Here is a 19698-nt window from a genome sequence, read left to right on the forward strand (position 1 = left end):
CCATTTTCCCATTCACTGTGTTGGTGGTGCTAGGGATGTGACTGTTTTGGAATTTGAGCTTATGGTAATTGGCCAGGGCAATGTACAAAGTCACCGACATAACCGGCCAGCGGTGAGGTCAAAAAAGGGAAGATCACAATTCTGTACACTTGTTGGATAGGTTTTATTAAGAAGCATATTTGAAAAAGGCAATTACACTTTGTTATTATCATTCAGGTTATTACTTATAAATATTAAGATATGCCAGGTTGGAGAGGATCTGTCGCATTTCTATAATAATAGTCAAATTTAAAGATATGCTTACCTGTTCTGCATATAATTGTTTTTAATACAGATCCTATTTCGACGCACAACACCATTCAAACGAAGTCAGGTGGGTTTTCTCCCACTTTTCCCCAAAAATATTCGCATTACGTCACACCCTGTTGCTGCGGCCATTCGATGGCATTGGCATGTTCGTCAGAGAGGACGCCGTAATGAGATAATAATCAAACGCTCCTGTCATGATTTAAAGAGATGGAGTCCAGACAGGCTACTTTAGGAATTGTTCTGAATAGACGTATAGAGAATCAGCGAACTCATACATGCACACCCCAGTAAAAGCACCCGTCAATCAAAGCTACGAGCATACGCCAGACACAAGCAAATATTTCTCCTTTCCTTTAAACGTATTTTAAAAAACGAGGCTTTCCGAAAGTAGGCTGTAAGATAATGATTTGACAAGGAACGTATGAGGGGTACAGCTATGCTATAATGTGAAGACGAATTTGACAATCATTTAAAATGGAAACAAGTACACGCAATATGCCCATAACATATTTATCAGCAACGCTGATTATCGAGGGGGGGGGTTGGAAAGATTTTTCAAATACTGTGAGGAAGTATTATCATTTGAATGGATGTAAAAAAATATATATATATATTCTAAAAATACTTACTTGATATACTTTGAGGTGAAGGGAAAAAATGACTGAGAAGCCCAGCTTATTATTGGTGGACATGGTGAGTTAAGACAATCAGACTGTCCCCAAATGGGCACTTTCCTATATTTGACATTTGCAAGAAGCAGGCAAGGTACTTCTATGCGTGCTCAAGCGCACGTGCCGTCAACATTAACAGGACCGAGAAACCAGACAGATGCTCATTGCTCACATGGCACACATAAATGATGGTTTGTAATGAACACAAACTCGTTTCTCACTAGTGTGGCAGGTTGTGAACTCTGCAAACAACGTATCCACTCCGAGAATGAGAACAGTAAATGACTAATACATGCGTTCACAAATTTATGAAAGAAATTACAAACGGTAGGTTACCACATGGGCATTCATAAAAGTGCATTGTGGGCCTCCACTGTATGTAGCCTAGGCTACTATTCTACTTTGCGGGGTTAGGAGGGTGGCAATTTTGTCTCGGCTAGTGCAGCATACCAGCCAGGACAGAGCCTGACCAGCGTTGATTAGTCTATAAATTAAGAAATTATTCTATCAAATTATACCATCCCATTTTGGAGAGGATTGGCGCATTGTCCATTTGACACAAGATATTGATAAACATCCTTCCTCCCAATTTTAATTTTCTTTGTGAAAATTCAGAGCAGAATCTGAGATGCCAAAAATATTCCCTGTCCACACTGGTGTGGAAACACCCCATAAACATTAGGCCTATTCTCCAACTTGTCTAGGATTTAGGCCTAGGGGCCGACCCATGGTATTGAAACTCAATCAAGTTCATTGTTCACACACACTTACAGAATAGAATATGGGGCTGCAGTAGTTTTCCCCCTGTTTTGCATTTGGCTTTTAGGTAAGACAGAGTATTGCTGCTGAGTCAGTAACCGAAAGGTCGCTTGTTCGAATACCGGAGCCGACAAGGTGAGAAATCTGTCGACTTGCCCTTGAGCAAGGCTCTTAAACCTAATTTGCTCCACTGGCGCCATATACAATGGCTGACCCTGCAAAACAATTCACACAACCTACCCGGTGTATGTGACAACTTCTGTAGCATTTCTTTTAGGCTTCTTGTATCGATTTACAAGCCCCAACATTTAGAATGACCTTTAAAATTGTATGACTCACGATAGTTCATTGAGAATCCAAATTAAATGGTCCAATTGTGTATTAACAGCAGCGGGAAACCCAGTTTTATCCTTGTCCGTAAATTGGTGTTCTACCCATAGAAATATAATCTAGATTATATATTTCTAATGGTTCTACCTATATTTTAGGCTATACCCAACTCAAGTTCATGGGGTCAGAAGTGTCTTTTGTTGACTCTTCACTTGTTTCCGTGTTTGTGTGTGTGTGTGTGTGTGTGTGTGTGTGTGTGTGTGTGTGTGTGTGTGTGTGTGTGTGCGCGCGCGCTTGCTGGTGGGCGTGTTTGGGGTGCGTGTTTCTCTCACTCCTGACCTGTCCTCTCGCTCTCTCCCCAGGTCTCCCCATGTCCGTGAGCCGTCGGCTGCGGCTCTACGGCACCCCACCCCTGGAGTGGTCTGTCACTACAGTTCAGACCCCGTGATCCCCCCCCCCCCCCTCTCCTCCTCCCCCCTGTCCCATCCCACCCTCCCCCTCCTTCTCCCTCCCCCCCCTTCCCCCTCCTCCCTGTGCGCCGCTGTGCTGGACGTCATGAGCATAGTAATCGCGCTGGGAGTCACCACACCAGAAACGTCCTACTCAGATATGGCTGCTGGATCAGAGTGAGTACCACAGGGAGGGGGGGTTGAGGATAGGGATGCTAGGGTTTGTGTGTGTCCTCTCTTTTCACAACCCAACAAGCCATGTGCAGCAGTTCAAAACGTTTCTAAACTAGCTGTTGCTGTGTTTCCACTGTGGTCAGAATCAGGAAGTGACCAGGAGAGCTGGAAAGTGTAGGTCACAGTGAAGGCCTTCCAACCTAGACCAGGAAGCTGGGGCCCACCACAGACAGAATTATGCTTGGGCGGTATCCCGATTGTCATACTTTCATACCGACCTTGTGCCATACCAGGATATTCGGTAATATCAGCCCTGAACACGGGGGTGCTCTTTTCAAACCCCACTGAGCCTTTTTAATCCAAAGGTTTGCAATACTAACAATTACATGTAATATCCCATAGAGAATGCTAGCAAGTGCATTGTGAACATTTTATACAGTGTCTGAGCTAAATTATTTGCAGGACAAACATCCCAGCTCAAAGTTATACAAGTAACTCAAAAACAAATATTAGACAGCAAAGCTCTTGATAAGGAGGAGATTCTCTGCTGTTACCAAGCGACGCTTCTTCCAAAATCAAGCTAACAAGTTAATAAATGAGCAAACCTAATACACAACTGCTGAGCATTCATCACATTTTAGACCGTTAACTTAATAGTTAAAAGATATCCAGCTTCCAAACATTTAGTTGCGAATTCCATACCGTAACTAGATCACCTGGCGTGTGCTCTCGTCGTTGTGTGCTTGTAAACAAACGCCACGTGACTAGGGAGTACCAGTAAACTTCGTAATGAAAAATGTTTTGGGTGAAATGAAGAATGATCTTTATCTGCTAACGTATTGTTGAAGTTGACAGCAGGTATTTAAGTAGCTACAAATATTCACATTTATTAAAAAACGTATAAATTGTTTTAATGGTATTGAAAACCCATCCCGTGCTTATTTCCGTATACCGCCCAAGCCTGGACAGAATACAGGAGTACTACCGGATGCCTTTCTATTAGTGATGCACCGATATGACATTTTTGGCCGATACCGATATCCTATATTTTCCTTGCCAAAAAAATGATACCGATATTCCGAATTTTAACGGCCTATTAAGCATTCTTTTACAGTTTAAATAGGTAACACGCACACGGACGCAGCGGTCTAAGGCACTGCATCTCAGTGCAAGAGGTGTCACTACAGTCCATGGTTCGAATCCAGGCTGTATCACATCCGGCCGTGATTGGGAGTTCCATAGGGCGGCGCACAATTGACCCGGGTTTGGCTGGGGTAGGCCGTCATTGTAAATAAGAATTTGTTCTTAACTGACTTGCCTAGTTAAATAAAGGTTACACACATACACACCACACTGACCAAAAAGTAATTTTGTTGGCATTTAAGCATGTCCCCATTACCACTAAAACATAATCAAAACCTATTTCTTTAACTTGCTGTGCTGTTTCGTTGTTAATTTGTTCAGTTTCATGCTCAACCAGGATTTCTCATACTATGGAACGCCGTTTGGGTGTTTGTATCAAATAACACTATTTGACGTGTCAAATAAGCTTGTTGACCAATCAGGACCTGAAAATGACTGCACATAATAATTTAATGCGTTTATTCATTTTTTTAAGTAGTTATTACACGATCACTCGTATTTCATGTTATGTTTCATCGATACGTATACTATGATGCTGGTAAAGTTGTCTCGCGCAACTACTACAGTGCTGGTCATAAAAAAATGCAAGCAATGTTCATCCCCAGAAACATAGCAAAATGACATCCATTTCAGTAGCTAGCTAACTGTATAGCTAGGTGTCATCTAAAATGTGGTCAGACCCATCTATTTGAAGCTAGCCACAATAAGGATTAGCCACAATAGTGGACTTTGCGGGTAGCCTTCAAAATAAGTATGTCATTGACAAGTGATGCAAATGAATACAAATAGTATAATTATGACATAATTGAATAGATCATGCTAAACGAGGTTGGAATATTATATAAAATTAACAAAAGACAATTTGACAAATCTGAAATCACACTGGATGTATTATACTTTAGAATTGCATTAGGGGCATACTTATTTCACTGTACAGCCTTACCTATGGATCAATGACATGGGGTATCAGTCTACTCAGTGACACCCAGAGAACATTAACGTTGTAGCTCTTATTGCGGGACTCTGAAACAACTGTGAATTGAGCCACATTTATTATCAACCTAATGTGTATTGAACACTATTCCCGAGGAAAAACAATACTGCATGGATGTTTTGGAGTCTCTCTGAGGAGGACGTTGGGAAAAAATATATTGGGTATTGAGTAGACTGATAACTAATTTCATTGATCCCCAATCCGTAGGTACGGATGTACAGTGCAATATGAATGTCAATACACACAATAGGCTGACTGGGGAGGTGAGTCCCGTGATAAGAGCTACAACGCTAATATTTGCGTAAACTCTTCACAGTTGTGTTCTGTGGGTGTCACCAAGTAGACTGACCCCATTTCATTGCTTCACATTCCAACCTTGTTTAACATTATTTAGTCTAAATATGGCACGATTCCACCAATTGTAACCTTCTGCATCACTGTCAAATAGGACATTTTATTTTGAAGGCAAACCGCAAATTCCACTTGTGCCTAATCCTTATTGTGGCTAGCTTCACAACCCGGTAAGGTCGAGCCTCACTAGCCAGATGAACCTAGCTGGCTGCTTATAACGTTAGCTTTGATCAACACGGTTAAGTAGCTGGCTAGCTATTTATTTGAAGTTCAATTCCAATAGTAGAACAACAAGTGGTTACCTACGTAATATCATTGCCAAGAATAATGAAAATGACTGCAGTTTCTACTGGTCATTTGTTTTCAAGCTGGTTGTATTGGTGCTAGCTAGGTACCAAGCTAAAGCTAGCTACCCCAGAAGTTGTGGTCAAACAAATAATGCTTCATTACCAACGTGGTATTTATTGTAAATGCATCGTTCGTGGCCGGGGTCTGCATGTTTGCAGACTTTTTTGTGCAGCTTTGACAGTGCTACTGATAGTGGTGGCGCGTGACTTGCACATGCAAATTCAGAACTCGCATTCTATAATAGAACTGTTATTTGACGTGTCAAATTTAAAAGCTTATTTAACGCGTCAAATCTTTTTTGACACGCAAAGACCCAAACGGCGTCCCAGAGTATGTTGTGAAGCCAATAGCTGTGACGCTATTACTGTGTAACTCCGTTAGGGCAACATGTGTACCGGTGCTCGACCAGTCGGCGAAAGCCAACATCACCCACGACAGAGAACGGTTGATTGTCAAGGGCAATGAATGCCATTTATCTTGGCGTTAATGGATTTCACCTTTTGAGTTGTCTTGCGTACTTTTCTTTTTACTCTTTCAAATGACTGCTCGATTTGTTGATTGCTTGATCCACACAGCAAACATCGTGGTGTAGATTAGGAATGCTGTGTTGCACGTGTAGCGCAACATTTTTACATGGAGTCATTACGTCTTGTAGCTACGTTATGTGGGTATGCACGTCAGCTTTGACATCGGTTTTGCACATCGGCGTTACATTAGACATCGGGCCGATCCCGATGTTGGCATTTTCAGCTAATATCATCCAATACCGATATATCGTGCATCCCTACTTTCTTTCTATGGGGCAGAAGGCAGCGTGAGGGACCATTAGGATCTGAACCCTCCTTCCCCTGTCAGGCCTTACACTCAACCACCCCATCACATAGTGTTTGCGCCCCAAATGACACCCTATTCCATACATACTGCACTACTTTTGCTAAAAATGTATAGAGAATAGGGTGCCATTTGGGACGGAGCCTGTAACTGATCAGTGATGACCCCAAGGATGGCTGAGGCTAAATCAGAAAAGTATTGGATCAAGAGCCAGCTGCTCTGCTGAGTGCTGTATGAGGAAATGGCTCCGGACTGCACAGGGAAAACAACCTGAACCCAGTGCTCCTACTACCCTGTAGGTGAGCCAGATGACTGAGCTTCAATGGAATGTAGCTGGATCAGGCTCTTCCCCTCCCCCATACATCTCCCTCTAAGAAACCCAACCTGACTCAGGGGAAGGCATGCAGGGTGGGGGATTTCACCTCACATGAAAACAATGAGAAACAGAAAAGCAGACATGGGCGACATTTAGAAAAATCACCAGCCGGGATGTAATATTTTCTTGTTTTGACAAGTAGCCTTTTGACATTTGATATTGTTCGGCAGGGCTACGTGTACCAGGACTGTTAGTAGTTGGGTAAAAAGACAAGGTTCTCTTCTCCCCTCCCACCAAGACCTCTGCTAAAGGGCAACGGGGGAGTTGCATAACACGCATCATGGCCGCTGACATTCCATTTCCTGAATTGTCATCGTTCACCCAGACTTCCCTTGGCTGTTGAGGATGGTTTGGGCTGTGGTGCCATCTAGTGTACAGAACAGGTCTAGGAGATATCACCTTAGAGTTGTTTACAAGTAAAGCAGGTTAATGCAGGAACCCCCCCAAGATGGTAGTATTCATCAAGACAAACTATACCAAAACGTTTTGTGACGATAAGTGACAACGGGCATGTCTTATTGGCTAATTTAGGTTGTCTTTATTTTTTTTCTGTTTTCAGTTTGTTGTGTTATGAATATGACCAAGCTTAGCTGCTTAGTAGTTGAAAAATGGCTTTCCCTGTAGTTTTGTTTACTCTTTCTAGATACGATATTTCATTCTATATTTCCTAACTTTTCCCTATATCTGGATCTCATTCTATCTTTAACTCCTACATTTCTCCAACTTTTGTTTTACACTTTTTTTTACGGGTTAGACACACCGAGATCTGACCTCTGGTAGGTACTTAGCACCTTTGCCCAGAGTGTCGGCAGTTTACTTTGTTGTTCACACAGAACAGTTTTGCCGCCTCTTTGCTTCATTGAAATACTCCAGGCCACAAGGTGGCAGTAGCTTGTTTGGCTTGTGCATGCTGGAGCTAATGTAAGCTAACTAGCAAGCTGCTCTGTTACTTATTTACTTGAAACGAAAGTCTACGGAAGTGAAACTATCCTTGTGTTTCTTGGCTATTTACACTGAACAAAAAATATAAAACGCAACATGCAACAATTTCAACGAATTACAGTTCATATAAAGAAATCAGCCAATTGAAATAAACTCATTAGGCCCTAATCTATGGATTTCACATGACTGGGCTATTTTTGTGCGTATGGAACATTTCTGGGATCTTTTTATTTCAGCTCATGAAACACGGGACCAACACTTTACATGTTGTTTTATATTTGTATTCAGAATAGATAACTAGTGTAGTTAGCAATGGGTGGACCTGGGAGGGCATAGGCCCACCCACGGGGGTGCCAGGCTCAGCCAATCAGGAATTAGTTTCCCCCCACAAGGGCTGTATTACAGACAGAAATACTCCTCAGTTTCATCAGCTCTCTGGGTGGCTGGTCTCAGATGATCCGGCAGGTAAAAAAGCTGGATGTGGAGGTCTTGGACTGGTGGGGCTGCATGTGGTCTGCGGTTGTGAGGCCAGTTGGACGTACTGCCAAATTCTCTAAAACGATGTTGGTGGCTTATGGTAGAGAAATTAACATTAAATTCTCTGGCAACAGCTCTGGTGGACATTCCTGCAATCAGCATGCCAATTGCACGTTCCCTCAACTTGAAACTGTGGCATTGTTTTGTGTGACAAAACTGCACATTTTAGTTTGGCCTTATTGTCCCCAGCACGCGGTGCACCTGTGTAATGATCATGCTGTTTAATCAGCTTGATATGCCACACTTGTCAGGTGGATGGATTATCTTGGCAAATGAGAAATACTCAGTAACAGGGATGTCAACAAATGTGTGCTCAACATTTGAGAGAAATACTATTTTTGTGCGTATGGAACATTTCTGGGATCTTTTTATTTCAGCTCATGAAACACGGGACCAACACTTTACATGTTGTTTTATATTTGTATTCAGAATAGATAACTAGTGTAGTTAGCAACATTATAATTAAATCACAATGGATTTGTTTTTTGAATAAAGCAGCTGCCTGTCTTTCGAGAGACGATGGAGTAGCTAGCGGTGTTGTGCTAAATGGCGATGCTTGCAAGCGAACTGACACTGGCAGTATGTGGGATAATGGAGAGTGAATTGAATTAAATTATTTATTGGTAAAGCATTTAGTTCATCTTTGTTCTTGCAAGAGGAGGAACAGCCTCCAACTGTGCTAAGTACCTATCAGCAGTCAGATTTCCCGATGTGTCTGTACCATTACTCTTTTACTGCCCATGTTTCCACTGCTTACGGTTTCATTCTCTCTCCCTCTCTCAGCCCTGAGTCAGTGGAAGCAAGCCCTGCCGTGAATGAGAAAAACTACCCCAACCACAGCTGTGTGAGTGCACAGAGTCATGGGTATCGGGGACTACCATATACTGTGAGTACACAGCTCTTTTCTTCCTTTGTCACAATGTGGCCAATTGTATAGGCCAGTTTCTCTCATATCTGACGATATCAACATTCCGATCAAGTACCTTTTTGTAAGATGTCCCTTATGGACTTTTCATCAGTACACTAAATGAATGTGTCGGCCTAAGCGCGCGTAAGGCCAGTACTGTTGCAAGTGTAGTCTTACATCCGAGTGGAAGGAGAGTCCCGCACGACATGCTAAGTCTCAAGTATCTAGAAAAACGTAGCAAAATAAAGTCGGCGCAAGGCTTCAATGCTATGGATCGCTAATGCTGATTAACACGTTCGCAGCGCCCTCGTGCGTTTTTAGCTAACATGCTATATTGTCACGTACCATTTTGTTTACCCTCATTTTCATTCGTCTTCCATTTTCCGTTTCCCCCTTCCTCTTTTTTTTGTTTTTTTTTTGTACCTGAACACCCATTGTTTGAAGATGCAACAGTCTTCCGTTGTGTGTTGTCAGGATCACAACTATGGCGCGCCCCCTCCCCCCACCCCACCCGCCTCCCCGCTCTCCCAAACCATCATCCCCCGCATGGAGCTCAACGGCGTGGCACGCGGACCTACCTCCCGCTACCATGACAACGGCCGCCAGGAGGAGAACTCTGCTGACAGTGACAGCTCGTCGGAGGAGGAGGAAGGGGCCGTGGCCAGCTGGTGCCACTGCAGCCTGACTCAGGATGGCTTCCTCATAAAGTGCGAGAGCTGCAGGTGAGAGCCGGCGGCAGCCATTTTGAGAAAAGGTTCTGAATACATGGTTGTCTCTGTGAGATTGTGTGTGTACATCTAAACTCAGTTTTTCACAATTCCTGACATTTAATCCGAGTAAACATTTCCTGTCTTAGGTCAGTTAGGATCACCACTTTATTTTAAGAATGTGAAATGTCAGCATAATAGTAGAGAATGATTTATTTCAGGTTTTATTTCTTTCATCACATTCCCAGTGGTTAAGAAGTTTACATACACTCAATTCGTATTTGGTAGCATTGCCTTTAAATTGTTTAACTTGGGTCATCGTTTCGGGTAGCCTTCCACAAGCTTCCCACAATAAGTTGGGTGAATTTTGGCCCACTCCTCCTAACAGAGCTGGTGTAACGGAGTCAGGTTTGTAGGCCTCCTTGCTCGCACACGCTTTTTCAGTTCTGCATATAAATGTTCTATAGGATTGAGGTCAGGGCTTTGCGATGGCAACTCAAATATATTGACTTTGTTGTCATTAAGCCATTTTGCCACAACTTTGGAAGTATGCTTGGGGTCATTGTCCATTTGGAAGACCCATTTGCGACCAAGCTTTAACTTCCTGACTGATGTCTAGAGACGTTGCTTCAATGTATCCACATAATTTTCTTTCCTCATGATGCCATCTATTTTGTGAAGTGCACCAGTCCATCCTGCAGCAAAGCACCCCCACAACATGATCCTGCCACCCCCGTGCTTCACGGCTGGGATGGTGTTCTTCGGCTTGCAAGCGTCCCCCCTTTTCCTCCAAATATAATGATGGTCATTATGGCCAAACAGTTCTATTTTTGTTTCATCAGACCAGAGGACATTACTCCAAAAAGTACAATCTTTGTCCCCATGTGCAGTTGCAAACCGTAGTCTGGATTTTTTTATGGCGGTTTTGGAGCAGTGGTTTCTTCATAGCTGAGCAGCCTTTCAGGTTATCTCAGTATAGGACTCGTTTTACTGTGGATATAGATACATTTGTACCGGTTTCCTCCAGCATCTTCACAAGGTCCTTTGCTGTTCTGGGATTGATTTGCACTTTTCACACCCAAGTACGTTCATCTCTAGGAGACATCTCTAGAACGCATCTCCTTTCTGAGTGGTATGATGGCTTCGTGGTCCCATAGTGTTTATACTTGCGTACTATTGTTTGTACAGATGAACGTGGTACCTTCAGGCGTTTGGAAATTGCTCCCAGGGATGAACCAGACTTGTTGTTGTTTTTCTGAGGTCTTGGCTGATTTCTTTTGATTTTCCCATGATGTCAAGCAAAGAGGCACTGAGTTTGAAGGTAGGCCTTGAAATACATCCACAGGTACACCTCCAATTGACTCAAATTATGTCAATTACACTATCAGAAGCTTCTAAAGCCATGACATAATTTTCTGCAATTTTCCAAACTGTTTAAAGGCACAGTCAACTTAGTGTATGTAAACCTCTGACCCACTGGAATTGTGATACAGTGAAATAATCTGTCTGTTAACAATTGTTGGGGAAATTACTTGTGTCATGCATAAAGTAGATGTTCTAACCGACGTGCCAAAACTATAGTTCGTTAACAAGGAATTTGTGTAGTGGTTGAAACACTTAGGTTGGAGTCATTAAAACTCGTTTTTGTAAACTTCTGACTTCAACTGTGTGTGTATCTATCTACGTTAATGGTGGGTCACCACTTCTATTTGTCTTAGATTAATACAGACATAGTATGTATATATATATCACCTTGCTAAAGGCCTATAAGATCTGCAATTTCCTGATTGTAATGTTCTTATTTCTGTGATTTCAGGGGGCTAGACAGGAGGAAAGGACTGGATGGCCAACGCCGGAAACAAGAAAATGTATCAGGTATGGTGAATGACAGACTACATAACCTACATCTCAATGTGCGTATTCCAAGTATGGAAATCGCATATAGCCACCACATGAATGCACTGGCATTACGTATATACATGGTGCCACTTGGCCTCAACTAAACCACGTAAACTCCATGGGACAGTTTTCCTGGACACCGATTAAGTTTAGGGCTTTTCACACACAGTTCATAGCTATAGTTCGAATCCGACTTTGATTTTATCTGTTACTTTCTTTTTTGCATTTGGTCAGGTTGGTTTCACATTGCCAAATGTTAAACAACCATTTGTTCATACGAGCCATTTGTTTATTGGAGAAAATGGTCATGTTAAATCCATCAATGATTATCAAGAAGCATAACTTGTGTCCCAAACTTCATAAACTCAGCAAAAAAAGAAACATTTTTCAGAGTCCTGTCTTTCAAAGATAATTTGTAAAAATCCAAATATAACTTCACAGATCTTCATTATAAAGGGTTTAAACACTGTTTCCCATGCTTGTTCAATGAACCATGAACAATTAGGTCACAGTTATGAAAACTTAGGACACTAAAGAGGCCTTTCTATAGACTCTGAAAAACACCAAATGAAAGATGCCCAGGGTCCCTGCTCATCTGTGTGAATGTGCCTTAGGCATGCTGCAAGGAGGCATGAGAACTGCAGATGTGGCCAGGGCAATAAATTGCAATATCCGTACTGTGAGATGCTTAAGACAGTGCTACAGGGAGACAGGACGGACAGCTGATCGTCCTCGCAGTGGCAGACCACATCCAAACATCACACCTGGAGGGACAGGTACAGGATGGCAACAACAACTGCCCGAGTTACACCAGGAACCCACAATCACTCCATCAGTGCTCAAACTGTCCACAATAGTCTGAGAGAGGCTGGACTGAGGGCTTGTAGGCCTGTTGTAAGGCAGGTTCTCACCAGACATCACCGGCGACAATGTCGCCTATGGGCACAAACCCACCATCGCTGGACCAGACAGGACTGGCAAAAAGTGCTCTTCACTGACGAGTTGCGGTTTTGTCTCACCAGGGGTAATGGTCGGATTCGCGTTTATTATCGAAGGAATGATCGTTACACCGAGGCCTGTACTCTGGGGCGGGATCGAGGTGGAGGGTCCGTCATGGTCTGGGGCGGTGTGTCACAGCATCATCGGACTGAGCTTGTTGTCATTGCAGGCAATCTCAACGCTGTGCGTTACAGGGAAGACATCCTCCTCCCTCATGTGGTACCCTTCCTGCAGGCTCATCCTGACATGACCCTCCAGCATGACAATGCCACCAGCCGTACTGCTCGTTCTGTGTGGGATTTCCTGCAAGACAGGAATGTCAGTGTTTTGCCATGGCCAGAGAAGAGCCTGGATCTCAATCCGATTGAGCAAGTCTGGGACCTGTTGGATCGGAGTGTGAGGGCTAGGGCCGAGTGGGGTAACATCTCACAGTAAGAACTGGCAAATCTGGTGCAGTCCATGAGGAGGAGATGCACTGCAGTACTTAATGCAACTGGTGGCCACACCAGATTCTCATTTATTTTTGGTTTTGACCCCCCTTTGTTCAGGGACACATTATTCAATTTCTGTTAGTCACATGTCTGTGGAACTTGTTCAGTTTGTCTTGTTATGCTCATACAAATATTTACACATGTTCATTTGGCTGAAAATAAACCCATTTGACAGTGAGAGGACGCTTCTTTTTTTGCTGAGTTAATACTTTCGCTTTGGTCATCCAACAAAATGCGTGAGGAAACCGCGCTAATCCACTCTAACTGTGACAACGGCTGCCAGAGGAGAAGAGTATACTACAGTGCCTAGTGAAAGTCGACACACCCCTTGCACAGTCTTCACATTTTGCTGCCTTAAAATCAAATGTAAAAATTGATTGCATTGGATTTTGTTCCTTCAGATCTGAACGACCTACTCCACATATTCAAAGTGAAAGTTTGGTTGCTAATGTCTTCACACCCCAGTGTTAATACTTGGTGGAAGCACCTTTGGCAGAGTTTAAAGCTGTAAATCATTTTGAATAGTATTCTACCAACTTTGCACAACTCTTAGGGCAACATATGTCCATTGTTTTGGTCAAAATGTCTCATGCTCAGTAAATTTGGTTGGGAATCATTGATGGGCAGCAATATTTAAACCTTGACTCTGATTGTCAAACAAATTTAAGATCCGGAAGGAGGCTAGACCACTCATGAACACGCAAGACCTCTTGGAGAGCCATTCTGGTGTGTCTTTGGCATAAAGATCTGTGTAAATTTCTTGCTGATAAAACAATCCCAGGGTTAGGTTTTTCAGAAGACTGAGGCAGGTTTTCATTTAACTTTTTACGTGAGCTTTGCTCCTTTGTCAGGATCAAAGACATATGAAACTCCCGGTACCTGCCAATGACAATCATAACATGATGCTGCCACCTCATTACTTGAAAATACTATGTAATCCCTTTTTAGATGTTATATTCAGGCCGCAAAATGTGAAGACTGTGCAAGGGGTGTGTAGAATTTCCCTACCGGCTCAGTAGCCTACAGTATAGCCCCCTTCTCCATTAATCTGCATGGGATGCACTCATAAATGTGATATTACTCACCGTATGTTAAGGCACTGCATGCATTTGATCAAATTATCGCAGTCAAACAACCAATAATACTGAATGAACCTCTGGTTCTTTTACTGTGTTTGGTCCGGACTGCATGATCACCTGCAGCGAACCACACCACAGTACAAATGGAATCGTACCGAGATCGCCCTTTTTGAGCGAACCACGGTGTGTTTAGTGCGCTCCCTAGTGCGGATAGTGTTCACACCAGTCCAAACGAACTGAACTAAGGGAGAAAACGCGCCAGAGTTCCGGAAAAAACGTTCCAAACCAATTTGGTGTGAAAGCACCCTTAGGCCTTGTCTAAAAAGTTCAATGCAGAATCTCTATCTTAAATAGCATCTTAGTCCGGGAAACCAACCCTAAGTCTTTACTGTTGGCGTGCCCAGGTGGAAACTAACCTTGCCAAGTACCTGTGAATGCTCAAGTCTCTCTTGCGCTTCTAGTGGGCGATAGCAGCGCCACGGAGAGTGGCGACGAGGAAGTGTCGCCCGCCACGGTGTCCTACACAGCAACGCAGCACACGCCCACCAGCATCACGCTCACAGTCAACCGCGTCAAGCGGAACAAGTCCAAGAAGAGGAAGAAGAGCACAGAGAAGGCCCGCGGAGTGCCCAAGGGCAAGAAAATAAAGGTAGGAACTTTGGCGCAAGAGCACAGTCCTCAAAAGAGCACAGTTAGCATAGAGTCCTAAGTGTGTGTGAAATGCGAGACATGCCAGGCAAGAGTGCCAAATTATGTGCCAGCCACCATGTGGGCTAAATGCAGGCGGTAGCGACGGCAAGAGTATCCTTGCTAAAGACACCAATAGTATGGGGAAAATGGCCAAGTGTGCCAATTGCCACACAAGCAAAGTGTGAAAAGAGGCTGAGGGAGCTAATGCAAAACCCACAGCTAGGAAGAGGACCAAGATGGTAAAGTTCCTTGTTTTAACTTGCTCTTAAGGCTGAATATGCCAATTATACCTCTTGAGGCCAAGAGAGAACTTGCAGTTTTTTTCTCGTAGCATAAAGTTATTTTTGCTACATTATTTAGCTGAATCTTGACCAGTAAACTCTCTGAAACGTTGCCTAAACGTTGTGAGTAGGAGACCCTCTGAATGTTGTCTAAACGCTGTGAGTAGACTCTGAAACGTTGTGTAAATGAGTGTCTGTCTTTACAGGCCTTCAGAGAGGGTTCTAGAAAGTCCATGAGGATGAAGGTAAGATGAATTCCTTCCTGAGGATCTTTTGTTAAGTTATACAGTACCAGTCAACGGTCACTCAATGGAACCATGATGCTAACAGTGGCACTGATGATTTCTTCATCCCATTAGCTACTGCTGTGAAGTTCATTTTATATACAGTATCCGTCAAAAGTTTGAACACACCTACTCATTAAACGTTTTTTCCCCCACCCCCACATTGTACAATAATAGTGACGACATCAAAACTATGAAATAACACATATGGAATCATGTAGTAAGCAAAAAAGTGTTAATCAAATCAAAATATATTTGATATTATTCGAAGTAGCCTCCCTTTGCCTTTGACAGCTTTGCTCACTCTTCGCATTCTCTCAACCAGCTTCACCTGGAATGCTTTTCCAACAGTCTTGAAAGAGTTCCCACATATGCTGAGCACTTTTTGGCTGCTTTTCCTTCACTCTGCGGTCCGACTCATCCCAAACCATCTCAATTTGCTTGAGGTCAGGCGATTGTGGAAGCCAGATCATCTGATGCAGCTCTCCATCTCCCTCCTTGGTCAAATAGCCCTTACACAGCCTGGAGGTGTGTTTCGTCATTGTCCTGTTGGAAAACAAATGATAGTCCCACCAAGCGCAAACCAAATGGGATGGCGTATCACTGCAGAATGCTGTAGTAGTCATGCTAGATAAGTGTGCCTTGAATTCTAAATAAATCACTGACAGTGTCAACAGCAAAGCACCATCACACCTCCTCCATGCTTCACAGTGGGATCCACACATGCAATGAAAATCTGTTCACCTACTCTGCGTCTCACAAAGACACGGCGGGTGGAACCAAAAATCTCATATTTGGACTAATCAGACCAATGGACAGATTTCCACCGGTCTAATGTCCATTGCTCGTATTTCTTGGCCCAAGCAAGTCTCTTCTTATTGGTGTCCTTTACTAGTGGTTTCTTTGCAGCAATTTGACCATGAAGGCCTGATTCGCATAGTCTCTTTTGAACAGTTGATGTGTCTGTTACTTGAACTCTGAAGTGTTTATTTGGGCTGCAATTTCTGATAACTCTAATGAACAAATCCTCTGCAGCAGAGGTAACTCGGGGTCTTCCTTTCCTGTTGTGGTCCTCATGAGAGCCAGTTCCATCATTGCGCTTGATGGTTTTTGTGACTGCACTTGAAGGAACGTTCAAAGTCCTTCAAATTTTCCGGATTGACTGACCTTCATGTCTTAAAGTAATGATGGACTGTTTCTCTTTGCTTATTTGAGCTCTTCCTGCCATAATATAGACTTGGTCTTTTTAGGGCATCTTCTGTATACCACCCCTACCCTGTCACAACACAATTGATTGGCTCAAATGCATTAAGAAGGAAAGAAATTCCACAAATTAACTTAACAAGGCACACCTGTTAATTTAATTAATTCCAGGTGACTACCTCATGATGCTGGTTGAAAGAATGCCAAGAGTACAAAGCTGTCATCAATGCAAAGGGTGGCTACTTTGAAGAATCTCAAATATAAAATATATTTTGATTTGTTTGACACTTTTTTTGGGGGGTTACTACATATTCCATGTGTTACTTCATAGTTTTGATGTCTTCACTATTATTCTACAATGTAGAAAATGCTAAAAACATAAAGAAACCCTTGTATGAGTAGGTGTTTCCAACTTTTGACTGGTACTGTATATCGATGTATAAATAAACTTCATAGCAGTAGCTAATGGGATGAAGAAATCAGTGCCACTGTTAGCTTCAGGGTTCCATTGAGTGACGTGTTCCTTTTGAGCATAACACAAATACACCCATTTTATTATCATATGTTAAGTTGATATAGAGCACAGTGCACCACCCACCCATGGTAACCCATTCATCTAAGGGGAAGAAACACGGGTTGTACACCTGACATGGTCATTTATGAAAGGTCTTAGAATGGAGGTAAATAAAAAATTTATTTTCAACATGACACGGCTCTGAAGTAAAAACGTTCCCCCCCCCCCCCCCCCCCAGAACTCCACTACGGAGGCCAGCGCAGTGGACGAGACCACAGCGGAGGGCTGGGAGAGCCGCATCCGCCAGTGGACGGACCAGTACGAGGAGGCCACAGCCAACCAGTACAGTGCTGACGTCCAGACACTGCTCCAGCTGCACCGCTCCGCCACCGTTACTGTTGCTGCCGAGGGCGTGGTAGTGGGCGATACAACGCCAGCGGCAACGACGACCTCACCGGCCCAGGTCAACGCCTCGGCCAATGCCATGGACACAATTAACCGAACGGAGCTGGCGTGCAACAACACGGTGCTTGGCTCTCAGATGCAGTTACAACTGGGGCGGGTGACACGTGTGCAGAAGCACCGGAAGATCCTGCGTGCGTCAAGGGATCTAGAGCCAGACACCCTGATCATCGAGTACCGGGGCAAGGTCATGCTCAAACAGCAGTTTGAGGTCAACGGACACTTCTTCAAAAAGTATGCATTTGTTCATTACACTTCTCCATATGGTTGCAGAATTCCCTGAACCTTTCCCAAACTTCCATGCTTTTTCAAGCATGCCCAAAAAAAATGTGGCATTTAAATTGTGGCATCCAACTAATTTGTAAGATGTCGAATCTGACATTTAAGGTGGAATATTTTGGTTTTCATATGCTGCTCCATTGCATGGTTTTTAAGAAGGAAATTGAGGATGTATTATTATGAAAAAAATACAAATTTTGACATGAATTTGACTTCTTCTAGGCCCTACCCTTTCGTGCTGTTCTACTCCAAGTTCAACGATGTGGAGATGTGTGTGGACGCGCGGACATTTGGGAATGACGCACGCTTCATCCGGAGGTCCTGTACACCCAGCGCAGAGGTCAGCCATCTTGTTTGGTTTTTTTTTCTTCAAGAAAGGCATTGGGTGCATCTCAATAGTTTACGCTTACTCCCTCTCCTTAGTTCACTTCACTCATTTGAAATGTCAGACCAGGTGAATTTAGCTCTCACCTTTCCTGGGCTCTTACATCAGCATAGGAAAAGAGATAGGGAGAGGAGGAGGTGTACGCCTATTGAGACGCACCCTTCTGGAGCAGGAGTCTCCAACAGGTCGATCAAACAATTCTGAAAGTAGGCCTAAATGCAATTTTCCATGTGTTCCATCGCCAACTTTCATAAACCAATCTCACAAGTATCAGACACCGCAAGCTACTATCTAATCAACGCAACACTGACATTATCCCACCCCTGGTTAGCCACCCATTGGCTTAAAAAGCCAAACCTAAAACAATAGCTGCCAATTAATTTCCAGAAAAGTTGCCCCTGTTTGTCTGTGGCGCTTTCCCCAAAACCTTCTCAATGAAGTGTTAACTGCATTGTAGGCTTACCTGGCAGAAGTATATCATGAGTATCTATTGTTATTTGCGAACTTTGCCTTGAAATGAGCAGCAGCAGTACAGAGCCATCACTAGACCGGCACATTAGACGGCACTTTCCTCACTCGCTAGATGTGCAATTAAAGCGGAATTACACTTAATCAATTTGGTAGTTTTCTTCCAGACCTAAACAAAAAAATTGTCTTCTGATATGATTTAACCATTGACTCGGAACATCCAATTTTGTTGTTTCTCTATGAACAGTTGTCATTTTGTGAGTGAAATACTAAAATCTAAAACCAGGAAAAATACGAGTAAAACACAATTTTATAATACATCACAGATTTGAAAGTGCCCCCCTTAGTTTTTCATTAACCATTATTTTACCAGGTATATTGATAGAAAACAGTGCACTGCTTTCTCTGGTACAGTAAGGACCCGGGGAAGAGTTGCAGGGGAGAGGAGAAGAGAAGAATGTGACTATTTGAAAGCTAGGAAAAAATGATTACCTGGTGACATGTTTCATTTATTTATTTATTTTTACGTTGCTCTCATGCTGGAAAAGGTTGGAGACCCCTGTTCTAGGGGGGAAGTAGGTACAGTCCTAGCCAAGCTAATACATAATGTCTTCTGTCCCCTCCAGGTTCGGCATATGATCGCCGATGGCATGATCCACCTCTGTATCTACGCCGTCACGCAAATCATCAAGGACGCCGAGGTCACCATCGGCTTTGACTACGAGTTCAATAGCTGGTCAGTGTCAATCAAGTATATCTGTAAAGCCTTTTTCATATCAGCACAATGTACGGTTTCGCTCTTCTCTATCTCGACCCTAAAGTATCAGATCTGGGTT

The 19698-nt window shown here is 43.2% G+C and overlaps 1 protein-coding gene across 5 annotated transcripts in view; it reads left to right on the forward strand.

Moving 5' to 3' along the window:
• The first annotated feature begins 2568 nt into the window (after window positions 1–2568).
• Window positions 2569–19698, forward strand: part of LOC129841011 (histone-lysine N-methyltransferase SETD5-like) — a 28530-nt gene continuing 11400 nt past the window's right edge. For 2 of the 5 annotated variants that reach the window (XM_055909127.1, XM_055909110.1), the window contains exons 1-9: window positions 2573–2695; window positions 8998–9100; window positions 9566–9843; window positions 11645–11703; window positions 14758–14945; window positions 15474–15512; window positions 17507–17964; window positions 18232–18349; window positions 19489–19598. In XM_055909127.1, coding sequence (XP_055765102.1) covers window positions 2625–2695; window positions 8998–9100; window positions 9566–9843; window positions 11645–11703; window positions 14758–14945; window positions 15474–15512; window positions 17507–17964; window positions 18232–18349; window positions 19489–19598 — 1424 coding nt within the window. In that variant the 5' untranslated portion in view covers window positions 2573–2624. Of the gene's footprint in view, window positions 2696–8997; window positions 9101–9565; window positions 9844–11644; window positions 11704–14757; window positions 14946–15473; window positions 15513–17506; window positions 17965–18231; window positions 18350–19488; window positions 19599–19698 lie in introns of all 5 variants that reach the window. The other 3 variants (XM_055909120.1, XM_055909141.1, XM_055909134.1) reach the window with 2 other exon arrangements.

Source organism: Salvelinus fontinalis, chromosome 3, assembly GCF_029448725.1.
Source record: "Salvelinus fontinalis isolate EN_2023a chromosome 3, ASM2944872v1, whole genome shotgun sequence".
Classification (NCBI taxonomy): Eukaryota; Metazoa; Chordata; class Actinopteri; order Salmoniformes; family Salmonidae; genus Salvelinus; species Salvelinus fontinalis.